At 30.1% G+C, this 26,950-nt stretch overlaps 1 protein-coding gene across 3 annotated transcripts in view; it reads right to left on the bottom strand.

Moving 5' to 3' along the window:
- Positions 1–616: 616 nt before the first annotated feature.
- LOC136969051 (protein kinase C, brain isozyme-like) overlaps positions 617–26,950 on the bottom strand; it is a 56,579-nt gene continuing 30,245 nt past the window's right edge. The window contains exons 2-16 of one of the 3 annotated variants that reach the window (XM_067263134.1): positions 22,837–22,868; positions 20,279–20,361; positions 18,650–18,761; positions 18,066–18,194; positions 15,129–15,285; positions 14,828–15,056; positions 14,617–14,754; positions 14,371–14,544; positions 11,621–11,712; positions 11,480–11,542; positions 11,183–11,321; positions 11,023–11,103; positions 4,797–4,904; positions 3,897–4,037; positions 617–1,018 (exon numbers count right to left, since the gene is read on the bottom strand). In XM_067263134.1, coding sequence (XP_067119235.1) covers positions 866–1,018; positions 3,897–4,037; positions 4,797–4,904; positions 11,023–11,103; positions 11,183–11,321; positions 11,480–11,542; positions 11,621–11,712; positions 14,371–14,544; positions 14,617–14,754; positions 14,828–15,056; positions 15,129–15,285; positions 18,066–18,194; positions 18,650–18,761; positions 20,279–20,361; positions 22,837–22,868 — 1,831 coding nt within the window. In that variant the 3' untranslated portion in view covers positions 617–865. Of the gene's footprint in view, positions 1,019–1,125; positions 2,871–3,896; positions 4,038–4,796; positions 4,905–11,022; positions 11,104–11,182; positions 11,322–11,479; positions 11,543–11,620; positions 11,713–14,370; positions 14,545–14,616; positions 14,755–14,827; positions 15,057–15,128; positions 15,286–18,065; positions 18,195–18,649; positions 18,762–20,278; positions 20,362–22,836; positions 22,869–26,950 lie in introns of those variants that run through there. The other 2 variants (XM_067263133.1, XM_067263132.1) reach the window with 2 other exon arrangements.

The raw sequence follows: 26,950 nt of genomic DNA, 5'->3' as shown, positions 1-26,950 counted from the left end.
CAAAGATGCGTCAGTTTCGTTAAATGGCTGAAAGCAGACAATGCATAGTAATTTTTATTGATAATTTCATGTATTTTTACTTTATCGCTCCATATTCTACAGTTTATTTATGCTCCTCCACTTCTTTCATCATTCGAAGAATTTCTCCAAATAATTCATCCAAGTAGTTTGCATCATCTAAAGAATTCATCTAAACATGTTGCATCATCCAAAGAAGTCATTTAAAAACTGCATTATCTAAGAATTTACCCAATTTTTTTTCCTCGTATTAAAAAAACTTCTAAATTTTTTGCATCATCCAAAAAATTTGCCCAAAATATTCTTTCTCCCAAAAATTCATTAAAACTTCTTGCATTATCCAAAAATTCATCCATTTTTTGCAATATCCAAAAAAAAAAAAATGGAGGAAAATCTATCATCAATCACCCGCTAAATTCTTAAAAATATATCAACTGGATAAAGTGAAAATCAAAAATTTAACATTCAAATTTTAAGTCTTTTATCACTTTGTTGTTTTTTTTCTAAAATTTGGCGATGGATTGCCCAAATCCACGTGAACATTTTTCAATTAAATTTCTTGATTATAAATAATTGTTTTTAATATTAACAATAAATGCAAATTGGCTCTTACAATTAATTAATGGAATTTCGATAATATTTTAATGAAAAAATTAATATAATAAATATATTCTTAAATAATTCATATAAATAAGTATATAACTCATAAATAATGGAAAATATGTGACATTACATACACGATTATGGAATAAGTAAAATTGGTCGAAAATACTCCGAAAATTCACATAAAAATCACGTTTTAGTTTAAAGAAGCTTAAGAAATTTTGTGTGTTGTTGAAATGCATAGTTAAACGTGAGCCACGAATTCCGGATTAAGATATGAAAATCCAAGAAATTCCGTTTGATCCATATTCATAATAAATAATTTATCACTAGGAGTCATATCCAATTTTTCGCTGGTAAACTGTTTGTCAAAATTACAGGTATCCTTAGGATGGTTCTGAAAATAAAACATGAAATTCTATGTATAATATTTGGTATAAACGGGTTGTTTTCGCCTGATAAAATTTAGTGTCTTTTTACATTTAAGAGTGAAAATATTCAATATTCAACTTGAGAAAAAATGATTTATTGAAAAACAATACATGATGGTAACATGTGATCTCGTAGAACAATGTTTAGAATGCGAGAGAAAAACTGGGTTGGGTAAAAGAGAAAAATTCATCCAAAATTTTTTTTTTATGTTTTTTAGGACACATCACAATATATCGTCTTACAATATACAGTATAAAGAAATATTAACAAGATTCTCACACAAAATGTGAGTGTGCATAAAGTTAGGAAATGTGAGTAGCGAAGATTTCTATCCAAAAAATTTCTTAAACATCGATTTTATTAAAGCTATTTGGCTTCGCCCCTTAAATCCCGTATTGAACATGGCGTAGCTGCTTGACTGGAGCATTTCGTAAAGAGGTAAAAGCTAGTATATTTTCTTCAGGTATTTTGGGTACAGTCGAGTAGCCGTTCATACGGTGAGGTTTTTTTTTTTTTTTTTATCAATGGAAGACACGGAGTGAAAATTAATTGGGTATATAGATTTACAAAGCACTTAAGGAGCATTCCTCGGATAATAATGTCCATCTGGAAGTTAAAGAGCATCATTGGGATTCTGTTTCCTTATTGAGCCTGGCACAATCGGTCTTCCGAAAGGGTTTTATTTTTAATGTAGTAAGCCCCAAAATTACACGTGTTTTATAATTTAAAATATTTTTATAATTTTATATTAATATATTTCTTCTTTTAAAATTTATTTTGATCGATTTTAAAATTTCATTCTTAACTTGAGTGAGCAAATTTATTTATGTACACATACATATATATCCCGTTATTGTTTTTATCTATGTTCAATGTGTTGTGTGTGTATATGAGTGTGTATATGTCTGAGTATATATAATTTGTTTAAAATATGAACAATATTCTACTATATTTTTTACCCCTTGTGTTATTATTATTATTAATAAAAACCCGTAATTAACAAAAGCTGAGTATTGAATTGAGCACTCGGAAGTCCTCACAGTGCTTCTTCCTGATTGTCATCAGAAGCAGATCTAAGATATAAAAAATGGGTTTCGTCCCCATAAATTTGGCACACTTATAATAACATATATAACTAAAAAAACAATGAAATAAAAGACTGACTCGTTTTGTCCTTAAAAATTTCAATGTATAGAGTGATGCAATCCTGATTTTTTAGTTATTAAAATTTCGTTTCCACTCGTATTTTTGGAATTTCGAACGACAGAAAAGGCCTCGGATTAAAATATAAATTAAAATTCAAACGAATCGACCTCCATTGACCTTAAATATTAATTCATACGCTTAGTAAGTGATAAATGCATTCTTGACACCTTTGCGGATTTCATTCTAATTTAAAATTACATTAGCTTAATTCATGTCGCCTACACTCTCCAAATATATATATATATATATATATATTTCTTTTGTTTTTGTTTTTGGGAGAGAATAAAGAATAATCCGTTTCGTCAAAAAACTGGTGCAGCCAAAAGGATAAAGTGTAAAATGGATTCAAACTTTCAAACTGGAACTGTGGATAGGAGGACTGAGGCAAATTGTCCATGCTGAAATTGGTCAAAAGAAAAAAAAAATATAGAAACGATCTCAGTTTATATTTTTTCACTTGTTCTTTGATTATGGAAAAACGGGTTGACAAAGGTGAATCCTTGGAACTCGTTCCCTGTCATGCTACCCACCACCATTTCGTCTGCGGGTGTCAGAGACATACTGGCGTTTGTAAAGATGGGATCGAAATTCTCTGCTGCCTTTGAATCTTTCTGTTTGGAAGACATTAAAAACAACGTCAGTAATAACATCCCTTTCAATATTCATGTAAATATAAAATCTAAATTTAAAATTAAGAAAAGGGTTGAAAAAATCACACGAGTTTCATATTATCACTGTGTTTTTACATAGTTAGAGCATTGATAGTGACTCACTAAGCATTTTTAATAAGAATTTATGACGAGTAATCTTATCAAGTAATTTTATTTATGGATCCTGTTTTAAATACAGACATCAAGATTAGAATTGTTTTAGTGTTTGCTACTAGCTTGCGCCATTGAAAGCACCTAAACAAAAAAGCAGCAAGAATAAATGCCGAATATAAATTGAAAATTAAAGAATAAATTAACTTTTAAACCTCTACTCCAGGCATTTTTCTTACTAAAACAGTATTGTAGACAGCTTAAAATCACTAAAGTAAACTCATATAAAAATTTAAAAGTAAGTTTAAACATACGATTCATAAACAAAATTCGATATTTTATAACAGTAATTTGTCTTCGAATGAATTTATAAACTTGTTAATGACGAACAACTTATATCTAGTACATGTTCAATATGTTATACTTGATCGCACGATTAAAATATTAGAAAAACATGAACTAATATAAATTATTTTATAATTTATTGATTGTATCTTCCCAATTTTATAATGGCGTTCATATAAATTTATATTAAAATGGCGCATGCTAGCAGAATCAATGCTCAAAAATACCGACGATACAATTATAAGTTACATTAAAGGGAAGAGAGACTAAAGGAAATACATTAACCGAAAAATTAAAATGTCAAAATAAATTTTTTACTTCATCAAAAAAAAATAAAAAATTCTCTGAAAGAACCAGTTATGAAAATATGGGGTAGCATGACAGGGTGGAAATAAAGAAACTAATTTTCGAATTAAGAGAATAGATAAAGAAAGATATACGAAATATAACAATAAAATTTGTTCCAGATTTTTTTTATAAAATATATATGTATATATCTTATTTTTATAACAAATAATAAAAATGTCTTACAATTTTGGGTTTAAAAGGTGGTTGTACTTCTCTACTTTCTATCTTTAACCAATCGATACGCCTAAAGAAAGGATGACCTCTGATATCTTTCTCGTTGGAATGACCACAACCCAGACGTTTCGCTGGATTTTTTGTTAAAAACTGTAAAAATCAGAAATGATAATTCATATTTAAATATATCAAAAGATAATTTGGGTAATTCGTTATCAAAATCAATTATTTTGGAGTAAGTATATAAGAAAATAAATATAAAAATTCATGTTCTAACAGGAAATATTTCCGAAATTTAAAGGAAATCGTAGAAAAATATCAGATTTTGAAGATTATTTGAAATTTCTTTTATTGAAGGGCGATTACTTAAAGCAGTACATTGAAATATCAGTCTTCTTACTTCTTTTGACGAACATCGTTCAGATAAATATATTTCTCGTTTTCCATGTGGAAGAAAAATAAGTTTCACATTAGAGTCCGGATTCGATTCTTGTCAGGAATTCCAAAGGGAACAACTTCATCTCGAAATTTCCTGACAAGAATTGAGTCTTAACTCTTCCAAATCCTGTAAGTAGTAGTAGTAAGATAACTTTCACATGAGAGGAAAGATAAGGTCAATTTCTCTTTTAAAAACCATTTCTTTGTATGTATAAAATGGTTATTTCCTGGACTTACACAAACAACAATTTTTAAAATATAAATATGTCTGAATTTCCACAATAATTCTTAGATTATACAGTTTCTTTAAATAATCTTTAAATGTACTGTAGAAAATTCTATTTTACATTAAAGGGTTATTATCGTAGAAAACTGAAGTTTTTTACCATGTTAACATAAATATACTAATAAAAATATTCCTGTAATGTAACGAATTACGGTTTATCTACAAATGTACAGTACAGTACGTACCCCTTTGCAAACATCTTTTGCTTCTTTTGATAAAAACTTTGGATAAGATACATTATGATCCGTAATTGAAGCAAATAATTCTTCTTCGTCTTCACCATCAAATGGCGGCTAAAACAGAGAATTTTTAATTATTTTAAGTATTTAAAACAACAAAGTGAAACAAAATCTACAAAGAAACCCGTTAAAAACATAACATTAAAAAAATTACTTTCCACAGCTACATTTACTTATATTTACTTATTTATAATGTTGCTGATTTGAATGAAAATACTAAAAAGCACTGATATAATGAAATGGAATTAAAACAAATAAATAGAGGCGACATAATTCAATAAATTAGCATAAAAGAGCTTGTACAACATAGATATTTAATGGATTATTCAATGAACTAGTAGGTAGGCCCGGCGTTGCTCGGGCAAAAGTAACGATAGCGAAGATTAAGATTATTACATTATAGTCACAACAAAAAGAGTATTTCATCAACGAACTAAGTTTTTCTAAACGAAAGGTAGAATTTGAAAATCGAATGTTCTAATATTGTTCGATTTTCACGACGTGTTCTGATTATATCGTTCGATTTTCCTGAAAGGTTAAGAAAAACCGAACTAATCTGTTTAAATTTGAAAATCGAATATGTTCCAACATATTACTCTTTTTCTTTTTTCTTTTTTTTTCCAGCGCCCGTAAATCTTGCACGTCGCTTTCTCTTGTTCTCCATTGTTACTTAACACTTTGGTACTTAAATCTGGTACCCTAACTGTGCACCAAATTCCAACTTTCAACTCCTAACCGTTTTAGCGAAAATTAAGATTATTACGTTATAGTCAACCTTACCCGTTTTCACAGAATGCAAGAATTGGGTCCTCCCTGTTTCCAGACTAATTACAGAATTTTTAGATAGGTCTAAAAATATGTTCGATTTCTCGCAAAAAGAAAAAAGCTGCATCTGCGTCTTGCATGTCGCTTTCTCTTAACACTTCCATTGTTACGTAACACTTCCATCAACGATGGAAGTGTTAAGACTTAATCCTGTCCTTCTCCCCCGTGGTAAAGAATTTCGAAAAATCCCTTCTTAGTGTGCGTTCTCGTGACGTAGGGGAGAGCGGAGGCTAAAAGTTCCCGGGGTAAGTTGTTCCGATTGAAATAGCTCCACAAGGAAAAAATATATATATAATTAGTAAATATGTCATGAAATCGAACGTTTCTGCGCACCGACGGCAGCTATCTTAATCAGGCCAGTGACGTCCGGTACATTGGAAAAAGAGCCTGTACGTCGCTGATCCACAAAAGTAAATATTTTCGTGATGGATATTTTTGGTATATCTGGCGAATTTAAATAATTAGCGATTAGTTGTTTGGTATTTTTATTCAAAAATATATTGAGTATCTTGACATACTACGCTAAAACTGTATATGTCTCGTAACCTAATCTAGTAGTTGCTGTTTTGAACCCATGTGTTATCGGGGCTAGATGTTCCCTTCTTTGGGGGCATGTTGTGACCTTGGAACAACTTGCCCCAGTTCATCTGTACCGGTAATGCAGTAAAAATAATGTTTTTTTCCTTTTGCAGTATGCGGTCTTATATTCGAAAAACAACACGGGGTTCTGTATCTCAGGAGTTGATGCAAAGAGCTGCAGATGCAGTTATTAAAGATGGTTAAAAAATAAAAACTGTTGCCAGAGAATTAGATATTTGTCATATGACGTTATATTGATTTGTAAACAAGTTGAAATCTAGAGTAGAAAACGCTGCGATTGGCTACAAAAAAGTAAGATTGGTCTTTATTGAAGAACAGGAAAACAAGTTAGCAGAGTATTTGTTAAATGTAAGCTTTACTGACGAAAGACAAATCTTGGATCAGCCAGGGTCATCGGGAGTTGTAAATTTGCCTGCAACTTCTGGTGTTATACAAGAACATGGAAAGGATGTTCCTTTCTCCCTTTTCTTTAAGTAAAAGTTATAAATGTTGAAACGTGAAAATGTTTTCTTTATAATAAATTTAAGAAAAACAACTAATTATTAATAAGATATTATTGATTAGTCTTTAAATACATACTTAATTAAATAAATTATTGTTTTTTTTTACATATTACACCTTCCATAGACCTTGTAACAACTTGCCCCACCCTGTTAACAACTAGCCCCGAACCGGGGTAAGTTGTTACTTTCCGACTTTAGGTATTGTATTATCAATTATAAAAAAAAAGTTACAAAAAATCAACCCCAAAAACTGTATTTATTGCAAAGTTAGATATATTACTAAATTTTAATCTCTTAATACTTATGCTAGAATTATGTTTCCTTAACAAAATATAAGGTTAATTAAAAAACGGAACTTGTAGCCCCGCTCTCCCCTACCCTAACTGTGTACCAAATTTCAACTTTCAACTCCTAACCGTTTGGACACGTCTCGATAATGTATATAGAAGCTTTAATCCTGTCCCTTACCCCCGTGGGGAGGAATTTCGAAAATCCCTTTTTAGTGTGCGTTCTCGTGACGTACCCTAACTGTGTACCAAATTTCAACTTTCAACTCCTAACCGTTTGGGCTCTGCGCTGATTATTATTATTATTATTATCAACTCGTCTCGATTATATATATAGATACAGTAAAACCTGTACAGTCTAAAACGGAACCCGAATAAACCGGAAACCTGACAAAAAGGAAAATATACCACGCGATTTCGGTTTGCACATCTTTAGCTGTATTTACAAAAATAAGGATAATAAGGATAATATATTTTAAACATTATTCAGGTTTTCAGTGGATAGTTGTGCTGCTTATGCAAGTTACACATAGAAATAAAGTCGCTAAATGTACAGAATGTACTTTAAAATATTTTTCTACTTTGCCACGACTTAAAAATGTATAATTTAAATAATTTTGATGGTCTTCTTCACCAGCAAACCAAATCTTGGCTAGCTCGTCTATATATATAATCGAGACGCGTTGATGATGATGATAATGATAATAATAATAATAACTCTCCTGTGGTCACCACCTGGTCGTGGTGGGAGAGCCCAGTAATTTACTGATCCATAGGGCAATGCAGGCTGGAGCACAAGCTCCTGGTAGGGACACAAATGCCAGTAAGGTCTATGGGGAGAAATGAAGCTAAGAGTGACCACACACCCACATTCTGTGGAGATATGTATCATGGTAGTAACCAGATCTGAATATGATACCGGCTCGGACGACGCCCGGGTTAACAAGGTCCGCGTTCGTGGGTTAGGCAGAGGCTCACGTTCGAAAAATAGGCCACAGTCTCCCTTGGTTACCGGTGGCGAAAGCAGCACCGGCCCAAGCATGGCTACTGCAATGCCCTCAACAGATGTGAGGAATCAACCCAGCCTTGGTGTTTCTGTGGCAATGCATCCACAGACCACAAAGGCTGGAAAACCACGCCAACGGATGAAATGGACAGTAGAAATGAACGAGTTTATCATCCGTAATTATTACATTATCACAAAACTCGAAACAAACATGACAGCATACAGACAACAACTACACCATAAATTCACACAACAATATCCTCACCTCACTGTTACCGAACAAAGGGTTGTTGATCAAAAAAGAACAATTATACACAACAACCTTATCTCACAAACAACACTTGGACTTATCAAACAACAGGTTGCTGATCAAATACATCAACAGACAGAAACATCTAACATTAATGAAGATCGTGTAACCTGTCAGGATAATCCAGCAACAAGTATTGATAATAACACACATACAACAATTACCACTAATGATACTACAGACACTTCCTCATCCATCACTGATAACATAGACTTCGAATTGAATAGAAACACATACATCACACTACAGAAAGCCACTATATTGAATACATGTCATATTGTGAGAAAATTCCTGAATACAGACACACACACTGATACACTTCTTTAATTTCTGTTTTGGTTACTATGCCTTGACTTTGGTCCGGCATAGTACACAGCCACCGGTGTTAACCGAGTATATCTCACTTAACCCAACATAATAATAATCAGTGCAGAGCCCAAACGGTTAGGAGTTGAAAGTTGAAATTTGGTACATAGTTAGGGTACGTCATGAGAACGCACACTGAAAAGGAATTTTTCGAAATTCCTCCCCACGGGGACAGGATTAAGTCTTAACACTTCCATCAACAATGGAAGTGTCAAGTAACAATGGAGGTGTTAAGAAACAATGCAAATGTCAACAATGGAAGTGTTACGTAACGATGGAATTGTTAAGAGAAAGCGATGTGCAAGACGCAGTTGCAGTTTTTTTGTTTTTGCGGGAAATCGAACATATTTTTAGACCCATTTAAAAATTCTGTAATTAATCTGGAAACAGAGGTGACCCAATTCTTGCATTCTGTGAAAACGGGTAAGGTTGACTGTAAGGTAATAATCTTAATTTTCGCTAAAACGGTTAGGAGTTGAAACTTGAAATTTGGTACACAGATAGGGTACCAAATTTAAGTACCAAAGTGTTAAGTAACGATGATCGTGTGAAGTAACAATGGAGAACAAGAGAAAGCGACGTGCAAGATTTATGGGCTCTGGAAAAAAAAAGAAAAAAGAAAAAGAGTAATATGTTAGAACATATTCGATTTTCAAATTTAAACACATTAGTTTGGTTTTTCTCGACCTTTCTTCTTTAGAACATTCGATGAAAATCGAACGATATAATCAGAACTCGTCGTGAAAATCGAACAATATTAGAACACTCGAATTTGAAATTCGACCTTTCTTTAGAAATACTTAGTTCGTTGATGAAATTACTCTTTTTCTTTTGTGACTATAACGTAATAATCTTAATCTTCGCTATCGTTACTTTTGCCTGAGCAACGCCGCGCCTACCTGCTAGTTAATAAATATAAAACCTGTGACGTTGTTTCATGTGTTAGAATACAAACTGAATAAAAATTAAAGTAATTTGGGTCAGGAAAAAATTATAACACGCTTATGCATACCGCATACAAGTTATTAAACAGTAATTTTAGGTTTTTTGACTGTGTTTCTGTCTATTTAATGAATTATTATTAAAATATTAGCGCAATAAAATATATTCTATAGAGGTATCTATGAGGTAAACACAATTAATAAAACAATTCAGGTTAATTACATTCTGTTTATAAAATTATAAGCAATTTGGTAAGTTTATCGGGTTCGTATAACTTGGTAAACAAGGTGATTTTGTGCATGTATCATTTAATTTCCCATCGGAATTAGACGCAATTTACTATCGAAATACTCAAAAAATATCCGTAAAATAATTTGCAGTATATACATATGTATATAAATTATTACAAATTTAAACACGCAATACAATTACATTCGAATTCTATAAAATTAAATAGTAGTAAATAGAAATTTTATTAATACATGGAAATAAAAGTTGTTGAAGCATGTTTCGCTGCTGGCAATTAGGAAAAAAGCGTTTACTGATCGAGTCAATTAAATTAGGAAAAAGCAGTCTATTTTTGTCAATCAACTCTATCGATTTTGCTGATTAATTGTCAAACGAGAGAAGTTAAGCGTGTAAATAAATCGGCCATTCGAAAATATATAACATTTTTAGTGCATCTTTGTAAATTTCCTTCTCATGTTTCAATGTTTTTAGTAATTCCAAGTTTATTTAATTACAAATTATGAACGAACTCGACAAATATATTTCAATTAAATACGTAAAAAAGTAAAGATTATGTTTAAGATCATTAATTATTTTTCTCGCGGAATGAATTTATGCGCCATATTATCTTGAATTTAAGGAGAGTTAAGTGAATGTTTCTTGAAATATATATGAAACTTATAAATTCTGTTCCATCAGACAAAAGAAAATTTCTATTTACAAATATTTCTGTCTTATATGAAATCTGTTTCATTAAGGTTTCATTATGTAATTATTAAAACTTGTATTAATAAAATCTCACACTTACAAAAAAAAAAAAAAAAAATAACGCTAGGGCTAATTATAATCATTAACTAGACTAAGAATATTTATTATTTCGTTAATACTTCAAACTCATTTGACATTACCATATTATAAACTAAGTACTATACAGCTGCATAATTAACTAACTGCATAACTAAGCATACCATAATTTAATTGTGTTTATAAATCTGAATTGAGATGGTGTAAGACATGCATAGGAAGATTAATTTGACAAAAATTCTTAAAATAACTATCAACTTACTTTATGAAAAGTAAAAACAATACTACATTTTTATCTTACCTGTCCTACTAACATTTCGTACAATAACACTCCATAAGCCCACCAATCTACTGATTTTCCATAAGGCTGATACAGAATGATCTACAGTATATTGCATATAAATCAGACATTTAATCTGTATATAAATTGTAAAATAAGTTATTAAAGAAAAATATGTTACCTCTGGTGCAATATAATCTGGAGTTCCGCAGAAAGTTTTTGTTGTATTATCGCTCACGATATTTTCTTTGCACATTCCGAAGTCGGCTATTTTAATGTGTCCATCTTCATCCAGTAGAACATTATCCAACTTTAAATCTCTTGAGAAATAAAAATAACTATTTACACATCCACCAATTAAACTTAAGTATCCTATTTAAACATGTTGAAAACTTAATCATAAACAAAAGAAAACATGTGGAAAATGTGCTATATAATGAAATTTTATTGTATACACTCGACTCGTGTTTGTACTCACCTATATATAATGCCCCTACTGTGTAGGAAAAATAATCCTATGGCAATTTCTGCAGCATAAAACCTAATTACGCAAGCAAAGTGTTAAGAAATTTTTGTGAAATCTTCAATAAAACTTTACTAAAACTGGAATTAGACTTACACTGCAACGGGTTCTTTAAATTTTCCACACTGTTGTATTTGAAACATTAAATCGCCCCCGTTAACATATTCCATAACGAAATACAAACGATCCTGTATTAATATTAGGCCTATTATTATTATATAGCATAAATAATGTATAAAATCTTTATTACTAGATACAAACTACAAGTAAATTGAAATCAAAATTACAAATAAATGCTTAAAAGGTCTGCAGAATAAAAACTTTCATTAAAAAAAATCAAAGAAGTATTTTAATTAAATTTTATAAAATTTAATTAAAATACAATCTGCTAAAGGTGGAATGCTTCCAGAAGGACTTTCTATAGAAAACCCAAAAACTCCACGTGACTAGCCCGTTAGTCAGGCTCGAATCCAGGACAACTACTAGTGTTCAGTGGTGGGCTTCTGCATATACGGGTTAAGATTATTGAATAAGCGAGTATTCAAATTATATTAAGTATTATTTTCAGAAATTCGAAGTAAATAAAGACTGACAAAAAAAAATAAAAATTTCTGTTTTAAAAATAATAATAAAGAACTAATTTTAGAACAAAAATGTTGCTGTTAACTTTGGCTTCTTTCGAGTAAGTGTTTATTTGGTTAGAATAATTAATATGGAGTTAATTTTCATACATTTTTATTAAAAAAAAAAACTCGGTTATTAAGTATGTGGTTTTGAAAATTTTACATACAATATCAATACCTGTAACATTAATCGATATAATTATCTACAAGTCTAATTGTTATATCATTGATTTTATGTCTCAGATAATGCAAATTAGCAAAACCTGATGAAAATATTATAGAGGGTAATTCCAACATCATAAAATATTAAATTTTGTTTTACAAAGTAGTTCGAAAATATATTTTCATGTCGATAAATTATTTATTATTCTTAAAGTTTAATTCACATACAGATTATTCTTATATTTTATAAATGCTGAAGTATTGTTATCAAACGAGCAATTATTTATTGTGACATGGTCGCAATGCCGGGCTGCAATTTTTAATCATATTTTAATTAATTTAATTTAAAATATACGCTCTCCACCTCAAATTAGCAGTGGCTCGCCCCCGTACATCATACTTTTCCGTTAGCAATGGACTCGTGCCGATCATATATCTAACACTTTTCAGAGGAAAATTTTTAAATTGAATTAACGTGACTTTCGGTTTGCATAGGAAGTTCGTATATAGTTAATCGGAGCCTCCTGCCACTAAAGTTTCCTTGTCTTGTCACGTCCTTCATCTGTCTAACCCGTTCTCGAGATTAAGGAAAGACAGACAAACGGACGGACGACAGTGGGAATTGATAGATCTACAATTTTTTTTTTCAAATTGCAGCCCAATGAGTATAATTTGACAAGGGCTTCACTTTGTTGTGTACATTGAATGTGGTAGATATTTCATGAAAAGTATATATAGTCTCTACAGAAGATCCTACAAAAAAAAGAAAATTCCAAACTTGGTTAGAGAAATTCTGAAAGATAACATTGAATAATCAACAATTAATTGAAATAGTCGTGCCTTTTATTAAAAAGGAAAGAAGTTAGCAATTCTGTATAAAATCAATTATATCAATAATGCTTAAGAGTATTTTCTCTTTTTGCTCCCCTATTAATTTATTGATAAATAGGTCCTAAAATCTCAATATAAGAATTTTCACGAATCAATAACGTAATAAAGAATATGTTACATGTTCAGTTAGAATTCTAACTGAACATGTAACATATTGTATCAAAGATAATTATAACAGATCTGTATAAACTTTGTGTTAAACCAATGTGTTCAGCAAAATTGCTCTCCCACCAGTGTTTAACGAAAAAAAAAATTTTAAAGTTTTTATTGCAAATTTATTCAAAGTTTATTCGTAGACAGTTTCACGTTTACTATTTTACTCAATAAAGTTTATTAGTTTATTGCTTCGTTGTTTCGTGAGAATAGTAAACATAAAATTGCTTATTGATTTTCGAATACATTGATACTAATGCTCTTTGTAATAAAAAGTATTCGAATGATGTTCCGCAGCCTCAGAAAGGTTGAAAACCACTGAAATACTGACAAATTCTAAATTTAACGGTTTTTAAAGTGAAAAATACTTTTAAATTGACCCGAAAACTGATTTTAAAATATAATAAATTCCATCGATTTTTACTTTCCTGCTGCTATATATAACAGAGAAATTATGGCTATCGGTCAAAAATGAGCCCTCAAGATTTTTATATTTTTGGATTCGGGGAACCTTGAAACGCCGAGAAATGTAAACAAAATTTTTTTTCTGTATGTATAGGTTTTAGTGTGTGTGGAGGCGCTATTTTGTTCACTCCCTTTGAAGCTTGATAATTCCTGTGCCCTTTGTCGAAAATTTCTGAAATTTTGCAGTAAAGTTTTTGTATTAGGAAGATCGATGCTGTTAAATTTTGGTGGTTAAAGCTTGAGGTGAAGAAATAGAGTGAGTCGTGTGTCGTATCTCGTGTGGGGTGGACTTAATGGAGATTTTACTCGTTATTAGCATTTACATTTTTAAAATATTTTTTATAAAACTCGTCTCTACCCTCGAAATTAAGCTTTTTACCATTTTATAATAATCAATAATATAAAAAGTTTTAAGAAAATATCGTAATAGATGGCGCCATATAAAATTTTAAATGTTTTTGCTGTGAAATTTATGCAACACATTGCTGTTTTTTTTTTTTTTTAAAGAAAACTTTACATTAAGTTAATTAAAACAGTTAGTTTTATACCTACCACTGTTTGAAAACACGAATGTAATCGTACTAAAAATGGAGGTTTTCTAGATAAGGCTAAAACCCTCTTTTCTATCATGGCACATTCAACATCGTCATCTTGAATTATAATATCCTTTTTTAATATTTTAATAGCATACAATTCATCAGTTCCTTTACGTTCTGCAAGCATAACCTTCCAAGATAAAGAGGAGTATTAGTATGCATAATATATCTTAATTTAAAAATTTAATTATTACAGAAATACCTTTCCGAAGCTTCCTTTCCCAAGTACTTTCAGAAAAGAAAAGTGACTGTCTCTGATAGCATCCTGCATTCCTACATTATGAGGAATATCTGTAATTTCTGAAAACTCTTTCCTTTCACAGCTCAGAGGAAGTTTAGACTGTGGAAGAAAAACTTTTATGTATTATTTGAAAATTATAAAACATAAAAAAGAAAAATTACGAAGACCATGCCTTCAATTCATTGCTTAGTTGATAACTATCCACACCTTCTGGTGGTACAGGAACATTATAAAATTCACCTTCTTCAGCAGTAAGAAGTTTAAACCAACCCTTTGCAGGCTTTTTCAGGATTTCCGAAACTCCAAAGGACAAAGATCCCATGAAATCGTTCCTCGAAGTCCTATCCCAATCCCATACTTCTATAAGTAGTCTACGATCTTTATCTTCGGGTTTCAGATCACTTGAAAAATATGTGAAATTTTTAAAATACGGAAAATTAGGACGAAGCAATATGAAAACACGAAATACTTACAAACTGATTGTTTCGTTCCATTGAGGATTTAAGCAAGATTTAATCGTTTTCGTTTTCTTCTTTGAATAATCACCGTTATCGGGCACTAGTTTCAATTTAACATAAGGATCAGAAAGGCCGTTTGGATCCATTGGAATCAAATTCCTTGCTTCACAAACTGAAATGGGGTGAACAATTTTTCAATATTTTTATCAAAAGAAATATATAAATATTTTATCAGAAAATAGTTTTCAAAATCTGAAAAAAAAACATTATTTAAATATAATATGAAAATCGGATTTGTTACGTAGAATATAAACCACATCTGTGTCGACTATTGAAACAATTAAATACATGACTACATAAACAAAACCACACACAAGATTCATCTCGATCGGAAATCGAACTCGAAACCTTTGGATTATAAATCCACTTTTCTCGGTAAATATGCAATAAAAAAGAAAGTTTCAGCTAATAACAATAAAAATCGTAATCTATTTTAAACTGATTTCATAAATTTATACTTTATAAACCTTACGAAATCCGGTTCAATCGAAAGAACGTCTTCAAGATCCTAACTTATCAACGTGGGACTTTAAGAAAAAACCAGTTCGTGTTGTCTAGAATGAAAAGAAACTTTTAAAAATATCCAGTAGAACAGTTTGAATAGTGTTAATGACGACAATATTAAAATAGATTCGTATAGAAGTCTTCCGGGAGGCACCCTCTTAAAGGATCTTCCACGTGTTGCATTGCCTTATCCCATCAATCCAATCCAATCCAATCTTTATTTTTCTACGTCATATTTAGTCTATTTTCATTATATACTTTAATTACACACCTAATGCAATTATTACAAAATTGTGTGAAGGTTCGTCTATTTTCGATTATATCTAACGCCTGAATGAACCAAAAATTTTGAAACTTGGCAAGATTATTTCTACATATGGAGCATTAATACTATTAAATTTCGGTTGTTAAAGGTCAGGAGGTGAGGATATAGAGAGGAAGGTTGGATGTCGTAATCTCGAGTGGAGTCGGATTAATGAAAATTTTAGTCGATATTGACATTTACAATTTTTTTTTTTTTTTAAATCTCAGCTCAATTAAGTCTTTAATTTATATTATATATTATAAAATGACAATTTTAAATTAACTCTCGTAAAATTAAGGTGGCGCCACATACAATTTTTACTTTGTGCTTATGTGCCCTAATGTTGCTTAAACATAAATATTCTCTTAAACAGAGAAACTTCTCTCATAATTCAGCAAAATTACTCCATTAAGCTTTTGTCACGATTTAAATTTTATATCGTGCATAATTTGAAAATCATGTAACTTTGTCTTCCTAAATGTCCTCTTAACTTCCTGTTAGAGTGCCTGGAAAATCCAACAAAGTCATTTGTCAGTTTTATTTTTATTTTTATTTTTATTTATCAATATTTTATATCATATTGTATCAAAGTATAATAAGAAAAAATTTATACGCGTTTATGCTTACTGTATCTGTTTCTAACATAGATTTATCTGAAACTTATTTCCTCAGAGAATCAATGTCTATTCTTTAATTCTTATAGAAAATTCTAAATTTTTTGAGTAGGAAAATCTACAGTACATTTGTATTTTACAAGTCAAAAATATATCTTAATTATACAAAGATGTATCAAAAATTCAATTAGGTTTACACATAAAACAAAAATTATTCCTCACGTTAAATCTAGTTTTTTATCACATCTTCGTTATTTTCCAGATAAAGTGAGTGTTTCCTGTATTTAGTGATGTGAGATTTTCTGTTGTAATTAAACTGTTCTCATAAATGTTTTTGTAACTGTCTAACAATTATAAAATCTGGAACTGATAAGTTTGAATACAAGATGAAATCGAATTAAGGTTGTCTCAAAATTCCTAATTACTAATCGGAATAATTATCTTCAATTTACGTAGTAGAATAACACTGATAATTCAATGAATAAGTGCATATATTTACAGTTTAATCGTCAAGTTTTATGATCGATGTGTAAAATTTACTTTGAAAATAAGAAATTAAAGTACAATCTCGGTATTCTGATACAACTGAAACTGGAACAGTGTCGGATTAAGGAGATTGCCGGATTATTAGTTTATTCGGTGGCTTAATCGTTCGGAAAGAAAACATCCGTTTACTTATTTATATTAACCAAAAACATATATAGAATATCAAGAAAATATGGAAAAGAAACGGTCAATTTGAGCAGCTTAAAATGAGCCAAACAATCTTTAATATCGTGCCCAAGTTTGGACTCGATATCATATCACATTTGGTGGGAATTTGTTCAAAATTTAGGGGAACTTAAGTTTGAAATAGCGAGAAAATTGTCTACGACATACAACAGTGTCAAGAATACCCGAGAGTCGCCGTACGGTATATATATGTTACTTAGATCTCTATTAGTACAACACTTATAACAGTAGATGCCTAATGGCCGAGACAGAAAAGACATTAACTTGCTACTCTGGTAATTCCAAATCACAGCCTCAAGAATTTTCATGAATGATTTAATCTGGAGATTCCTGGCAGCATACAATTTTGAGTTTGACCACACCCATAATGAGCGTGAAAAAAGCTCCATCAATATGCACAGTGAAGAAAGAGTAAACAAAAATTCAACCAAAATAATAAAGAAAAGAGACTGTTTTATAATATCAAACGTTCATTCATTTTATTTCAAAGGATAACTTTTACAAATTTTTATATTTTGTATACAAAATAAATGCATAATTATTAATTCATTTAATTCGTATTAATTTGGATTACATAATAAAACTTTAATATGAATCCTCAAATTACAATTAATGCAAATCGACCATTCAAAAGGCGAATCTGATTGATGGTATTAGGCAACAACATTGTTTTGGAGAATATATTTTATGTATTTGAAGAAGTAATATACGAAAAAACACAAATAAGAATCAACAAACCTTCACATACGAGTTTAGAATTTATAGCAGTTACTTTTAATAATATTCTTCCCCTTCTTTCGGTGTAATCACATCCGCAAAGATTCGGAACGTTTTCTTGGCATCGTTTATGAACGTTCATATCACATGCTGCAAAAAATTAATAGAAAATATAACATAAACCTTGTAAAAATATTAAATTAATTGATTACGTTTACAGGAAGAACATAAATTACAGCGAGGGAAAGAACTAATTAAATAAATTAAAGAATTTTCAATGTAACGTTGTTCACTAACGGTCAAAAATACTGTTCTAGAAACATTAAGAATCAAAGTTTTAATTATACACGTAGATATTCATTAATTGTTAATTTATTCTACGTTAAAGTAAGTTTCATAAATGCCGATTAAGTGGATCGGTAGTTGTATTTATGAGTAATTCTACAACCTTCCACAACGACAAAGGGAATCTCCAATTAAAACAAGTTTAAATAATTATCTTAAAATGAAAATATTTATATATAACGAAACTTTATAACGTCATATAATGCATTTCTTCGAATTTTCGGCTGATTAATTGCAGATATTTGTAAATAAATGCTTACCTTTGCATTTGGATCCTTGATGGATGATGCCATAAAGTAGAGAACCACAATGATCGCAGAAAGTGGGACTCGTGTAAGTATGGACAAGAAAATTGTGCTTGGTCCTGACATCCTGTAATTAACAAAAAAAGACAATAATTAATAATAGTTTAATTTAAGATTTAAACTATTTCTTAAACTGTAAAAACTTTCATTTTTAAATTGAAATATCTTAACAGATATTAGAAATTCGTCGACAAAATTTGCAAAATATGAATTACAGTAAGTTTGAGGTATTTATTTTTTTACCAACAATGAATTATTTCTTATAAAAAAAAGAAATATATTTTTATTTGAGTCTTGTTTGTGAATTTTAGTTAAATTTTTCAATTGATATTTCGTCGTTTTTCATTGAAATTAAATCGAATTTTCAACTTCTTTGTACTTTCTGAACGTTTTATGATAAAAACAACTTATTTCGAACCTAATTTTTGGAATCTAAAGAAGAATTAATCGGGAAAATATGGCAAAAATACATTACCAAAACAGAGATGTTCATACTAAATATATTAGTCGTGTACACGGATGCGAAATGTTGTGTATCTTTACAATAAAAATGAAAAACCAAACAGTAAAAAAATATCGTTGTTTTTATTTAATATATACGCAACTGTCATCAGACGAAAATAGATCCAAATGATTTGATTTAGATCGAAAACAAATGACTCATATCTTCCCGAAATCCATTGAGATCCATGCAAGTAAATATTTTATTGCATTCTACAATGCCAGTGAATTTACATTTTATAATACAATCGACTAGTTATAAATATATAGGATTTACTTTAACTCATTTTTTATCTTTATTATAAATCTTCCATTATGTGAATAATTCTTCTGTATACTTTCATTTTGAATACATCGACGTTGTTAAAACTAATAAAGCTACTTTTATTTGAATTTTTTACTATTACAGCAATTCTCTGTTACATATAAATGTATGTGTCTAGAATGCTGAAATATAATTTGATCGATTGACTAGTTAACACGTTACAAAAACACACTACATGATATGCCAGGCTACAATTTTATGCCCATTATAGGTGAATCTGGCCCCCAATGAGGTCGATCGACACCACTATGCCTCGACTCGTACTATATAAATTTACAATAAATTATGGTCACGTGAATAGGTTTGGGCCTGAATGCCTGTAAGAAAATGCTCATACTTTAAATTGCTGTAATCTGTCTAATCCAGTGTTTCTCAAACTTTTCAAACTACTGCCTCCTTTTAACGTATATATTTCTGTATTTCTTACTATACATTGTTTCAAAATGAATTCTTATCCCCCGTATCTTCCAATACCCTATTATCCACTCCTTGAGTCTTCTGGTATAATCAAACACTTTAAAATATTAATAATAATGAAAAATAACGGTTTAAGTATTTATAATTCTAATTTGGTTCTGTAAAATTTTTTAGACGATCATTATGGAATATATCATACATATTTATCATTATATGGGATTACACTTTCCTTTTCTCAACAACGAGAAAATTATTACAAGAAACACATAATTTACTACTCCTTTTTTCAAAATAAAACATATTCATTAACCACTTTACAAATTTAAAAAAGTAACACTTACGTCAGAATCTACCCCTTTGTCGACTCCGGGACAAGTAAACGTGACCAATTCGTGACACCTTTTATGAACCACAAAGCTGCAAACTATAAATAATAACAATAAATGACATTCCTGTAATAAAACCGATTTCAGAATGAAATTTATTACGTAAACAGTCATTTCGAACATAATTAAAATGTTTACTATTTTAATTACGTTCGTAACAGTCGATACGAGGATTTTACACTAGAATAATTGAAATCAATGACTGTATGGAAACCGTGACGATGCGATGCTGCAACTTAACACAGAATTTATTTCGTATAATAACTTTAATTTCTTTTAAAATTCTTCAATCATAAGTTATATTGCACATGTAATTCCAGATTTAATTTTTTTTATATTGATAACTGTTCCAAAATTACAATTTTGTTACCTCTAATCTTTCAGAAAACAGTAAGGTCCTATGTCTGTAAATAATCTTCCAATAGACTTAAAATAATTTTAAACGTAAATTAATTTAATATTTTACACATCGAACGAGCAATCATTTATGGTGACATGGTCACAATGCTGGGCTGCAATTTTTAATCGTATTTTTCATTAATTTCATTTAAAATACAGTATACGCTATCCACCTCAAATTAGTAGTGACTTGCCCCTGTACATCATATTTTTTCCTGTTAAAATAGAGTCGTGCCCGTCATCTATCTAACAACTTTCGGGGAAAAATTTTTGAATTGAAATAACGTGACCTCCGCTTTGCATAGGAAGTTCGTATGTAGTTAATCGGAGCCTCCTACCCCTACGGTTTCCTTATCTTGTCACGACTTTCATCTATCTAACTCCGTTCTCGAGATTAAGGAAAGACAGACAAACAGACGGATGACAGTGGGAATTGCTAGATCTACAATTTTTTCAAATTGCAGCCTAATTAAGAAAGTAGAAATAAAAAGGGGCTAAAAATAGCTCCATTTCTCTCAATGGATATAAAATATTCAGAAAAATATGCTTGAAAATTAGATAGAAAATCTTATCTAAATTCAGATAAGATTTTCTATGTTTAATGTTAATTTTTAAAAGATTTTTTTGTAACTAAACATAACAGTTTTTGTAATTTATTAATCCAAATTACAACATCGTATCTCTTATGAGAATTCCGCGTTATCTCTAAATTCTCTATAAAATTGAAAATCTTGGGAATTTATATTGATAATGTACTTAAATTAATTTTATTTCTTTGATAACATCTCAAAATAATTTAATATTATAACAAAACACTTTATAGTCAAGTGTATTGTTTATTTAAATCAAAAATCATCCGATTCATAATACTGTATAACTGGCAGTAATTATCAAATTACTGCCACTTATACAGCAATAATTTATATAAATAAAAGACAGTTTGTAGTTTTAAAAATTAAATTATGATCATTTAAAACGTACGAATTATTAACTACAATAAAGGTCATGGTTGATTCTCGAAACTTAATCCTACTCCTATGATAAAGAGAGAATTTATAACAAAATTCATGCAAATATTGCGTTTTATAATTAGAATAATGTCATCTTATATTACGATGAGGATGGAGGTTCATTATAATTATTGAATGCTATTCTATTTGCCCATATTCGAGTTATAATCGAACTTTACAGGGTGATTCATAAGATCTTAGACAAAATTTAAAGTTAGGTCAGGAATACGAAAACAAACCAGTTTTACCTAAGAACACCGCACAAGTGTTTTAATAAACATGTTGTGTGCCTCACCTGTACTACTTTCTGCGTGACTCTTCCTATACTCCTAGCAACTCCGGGTGGCGTTTGAGGATGTTCCTAGGTAAAATGTTTTGTTTTTGTATTCCTGATATTCTCCTTTAAAGTTTTTCTAAGACCTTTTGAATCACCCTGTATATACAGATTAGAGAGTGCTTCAGAAAAGTTGACCAAATTTCACAGATTATAGAGGGAAAACCTGAATGAAGAAGTCAAGGGTGTTTTTTGATTTGGAGTGTTAATTAGCCAGTTATTAAGTATTAAAACGTAGTGACACCATTTCTGTTTTTTAAGTTTATCAATGTATTGTATTAGTAATTAAATTACAATGAGACGGATTAGAAGAGAAAGACTAAATAACTCGGTCTGAACATTTTTCCGATTTAAATCCTCTAGGTTTTTTCTTATGGATGCTTAATGACTCGCTAATTAACCTTTTTCATGTTTACAGAGGCACTTTCACACTTTTTCAGGCTTACAGAGGGGGAACCCTTCTTTAAGCCTGTGAAATTTGGCCAAGCATTAAAATAGACATAGTTAAGACTCTGAAATATCCTGTATATACAGGATATTTCAGAGTCTTAACTATATAACTTCTTCCTTCTTTAAATACATTATGTAACTTAATATATAATTATATAATGTATATTAATATGAGATACGGCTTATAAAAATATGATTTGAATTGTATCTATGTAGCTTGATTGATAACAAAAATCAGTTACATTGAACATAGAAATAAGTGAATTATTTGATAAATCTTTGTGTCTAATACAAATTCATTATAAAGTGAATGCACGTACCTTGACACTGGTATCCCTGCTTGCCGAAACCCCTGAAATGAATTAAATTATTTAATAATTAATACGTAATCCTTAATAAAATTAAAAAATAATAAATACGTTTAATTATTTGAGAACAATTTCCATATTTAAATTTCATTCGAATAAATGTAGGAATGTCATACGTCAGTGAAAAAGTTTAGCATACTTAATTTATCCTATCACCGAAATATATTAAATACAGTAGGCCTACAAACTCTGATTCGTTCCTCAATAATCCGGCATATCTTCCAGTTGATACGTATCCGTGTAAACTCTCACTAATCTAGTACACCTCTGTGCAAAGACAAGCCGGATTAGCAAATGTCTAGCGAATGTCCTGTACTTATGCATAGAAATTATTCTATAGTTTTCATCGCTTCTATCAAAGAAAGAACATACTTATAAAGGTAAGTTCTGGACTACATGCTAAACTCTATCACATGCTACTGAGACACCATTCGAAATACACATCCAAATATAAATATAAACGTGGAATTAATGAGTTAATCATACAAATTACTCAATATAATTTACATTTTATTATTATTCTATTCCTAATCATACGTTATAATAACGCTTAAACCCATCTTGTAAATTTTAAATTAGTTACTAATATATATTTTTAAAACTGACTCGATTTAAAAAACTTCCAGCACCCCAGTTAGTGCGTTAAATCGAGGTTCTACTGTATAGTTACAGTAAAATCTGTTACTTCTGTTACAATAGAAATGCATGTTACTAATGTATATTAACATAATTTAAATATTCTGTATACAAGAAAAAACAAATTATTTTAATTGACTAATTAAATTACAGATTAACTTCTAAGAAAATTTTCACTCGCTGATTGTAATGAAATCATTTAAGTCACACGTACGATTATGATAAAGTTTATTCACGAACTGTTTATTCTTAATAACAGTAACCACAAGATCATGCCATGCCTTATCTGAGACGAGTAAGAAATAGTATCGTATATCACATTAAATATTAAAATAAAGCGATTTTGTGGTGTGATTTAAAGCGAATATTTCGAAATCTGACACTTGCAAAACTTCTATAAAAGTTTTTGAAGTGTCAGCTGAATTTTTTCAATGAGAAGTTGTAAATTATCCATCATTTTTGGAGTTAAAAATAAATTATACCTTCTAACAAAGAAGCAGTTATTCTAAATGATCATTTTCTATTAATAAAAAGATTGTCAGCCGGCATTTATTTTGTATAAAATACAGAAAGTTCTATTGAAAATTAGGAATAACTCGTATATTTAAAGCATTGTTTATGCAAAGAATTCAAACGATTAAAAGATCCAGCAAAGAGTTGCGTAACTTTTCCGGTTAGACTTTAAAATAATATGTGGCGCCATTTTTTACGAGATTTTACTTAAAAAAATTAGTATTATTAATTAGTATAAAGTGGAAAAAGGCTTAATTTCCAGGGTGCAGACAATTTTTATAAAAAATTTGTAAATGCTAACAACGAATAAAATCTTCATTAAGTCCGAACCCATTCGAGATACGACACGTGTTCTTACCGTATCTTTCCATCCTCTCGACCTTTGACCACCAAAATTTAATAACATCAATGCCCCTAATACAAAAAATCCCCTGCAAAATTTCAGAAATTTTCGACAAAACGCGCGGGAGTTATTAAGCTTCAAAGTGAGTGAACAAAATCCTGCCACACACACTCATTAACATCTCTTACGTCACAATTAGTGCAATTTGTAACACAAACTTTGTCTTCGTTTTTTAATATACGCGGCAATCAGAAAATTCATAACAGATGTATAAATATCTTAAAAATGCCAATGAGAATGTTTTAATCTCCTGACTTTCGCTTCATTAAAAAAATTAATAACAACAATAAATAAAATTTTACGGGAGCGTAGCCATTGAAATCATATAACGAAGTTTCTTGGCAGTAAATGATGGAAGATTCTTTAAAGACAGAATTCAAGACAATTGTTTGCAAATGAAAACAATTTTGTTGTTTTCAATCACTTTTGCAGACAGTTTTCTTTAAAATAATTTTATTTTCCCGCTCCGTGGGCACTAAGAGGGCCTTTTCAATCGTATATATCTTAGGAGTAGCGGGAGAATTAAAAATTAATGGCACATTCGAACTTATACCATATGCTCATGGAAAATTTCGAGGGATGGTTCTCGTGAATTCAATCTTAGAGCTAGATTAATGCCTTTACTGACTCGATTATCCCGTCTTCTGTGCTAAACGACTGAAGTCATTCAGAATAACTCAAAACCCATAATAGACAAAGCAGAGATTAACAGAGGTACTCCATAGCAGACCAATCCCTCGTATCAACTAATAAATCGATCATCTTATTAAATGAAAAACTGCGTGTTGCACCGTGGGTGTATCTTTCAAATTACCTCAAAAACAATTAAGAAAGTTAAATAATTGTTGATAGATCTAAAACTATTATTGGTATTTGAAGAAAAACACATGGAAAAGTGCATTCATCTCAGGTAATTCGTGAACGAGTGTTTCAATAGGACGTTTAATGAACATGGCAAATTAAGATTGCTGCAGAGTTTGAAAGAAAAATAATAGAAGAAACTGTCAATATTTTATAATATAAATTAATAAATATAAATTTTTAATAATATTTTCCTGATTTCATTTCATTCAGAATATACAAAAGAGATACTCTTTAATATCTTATTGAAATTTCTCGATTGTATTATAATCAAGAAAATTTAATATCGTCTCTGGAATAACAATAGTTACTGACGTCACTCTATTGTCCTCGATATTAGCAATATTCATTATTTATTTTTATTTAAAATAAACTAAGGAAAGAATTCAAAGAGGAAGGTGAAACTAAATCCAATGTCTTCTTCAAAATGAAAAGTTTCAATTAATAGAAAAATTATTTATTTAGTTTATTATCATTGCCTAATGCATATTTTTGTAATAAAATTTTATTATTTAAACAATATAAGGGAAATTATTAACAGATATTTTGAATCTAACGGAAATTCTAACGGATATTTCTTGAATTGTCATTGGTAGGCCTACATTAAGACCTTTCCCATAGACACAGAAGACTGGGGCCTCTGTATACTATAATCTTATATACAGTAGAGCGTCGATAACTGGAACCAATTGGGGACTGGGGTCGTTCCAAGTAGTGATTTTTTCCAATTTCCGATTATGTACGAAAAAATATATTAACCTGTCCGATGTTCAAATTTTTCTCCGTTGCGTATCGCTTCCTGTTGAATTTTTCTCCGTTGCGTGTCGCTTCGTGTTGAATTTTCGTCGATTTTAAGGCTAACGAAAATTTTTATAATAATAATCGAGGCTATCGTATCGTTAAATATTATTTCTTTATTTTGTACAAACAAAATAAATATATTGAAGAATATAAAAAACATGAAAATTATACTTTAGAAGTAAATTTAGTATCAAAAACGTTCGATTCAGCACGACACAGTCCGACTGAAAATCGTTCCAATTTCCGGCCATTTCAATTACCGACGTTCCAATTTTCGACGCTCTACTGTAATCATAAACTAATAACATATAATTACAACTAGAGAATTATTTATAAATTACGATAAAGCATTGAGATTGTATTATTATTTTTTTCCAATTTTTGGGCCCCTCTAGGCATGTGTTTATTTGCAATTGGCAGACTCGGGGGCCCCTAGAACTGCCAATCATAAATAAATAAAGGTTAGAACGATACATCTAGGGTTCTCAAACGTGGTCTCGGGATCCAGGCTGTTTTTTTAACCCGGGAAATCCCGCAAATTTCTTAAAATATCACTTTTTTTTTTTTTTTTGTTTTTGTGTGTGTTAAGATTGAGGAAATTTTGCAAATAGAAAGTATAATTAACTCATAAACTGTCAGAATACATTTGTATTTATTAATTTTAAGCCTGCTTATTATTTTTTAAAATTTTTGCTTGTTACGACATCTCACAGATTGTCAATAATCAACATGTATTTGTGGCAGGACTCTGAAAATTCTTTACTTATCAGAACTTGTAATTTCTTGAATAATAGCGCCGATGCTGTCTTAATTTTAACTATGCCCAGTAGCTTCAATAACTGCATTATGCCA

The sequence above is a fragment of the Centruroides vittatus genome, unplaced genomic scaffold (genome assembly GCF_030686945.1).
Source record: "Centruroides vittatus isolate TY-2023 unplaced genomic scaffold, ASM3068694v2 contig_1697, whole genome shotgun sequence".
NCBI lineage: Eukaryota > Metazoa > Arthropoda > Arachnida > Scorpiones > Buthidae > Centruroides > Centruroides vittatus.
This window is presented reverse-complemented; position numbering and strand designations above follow the sequence as displayed.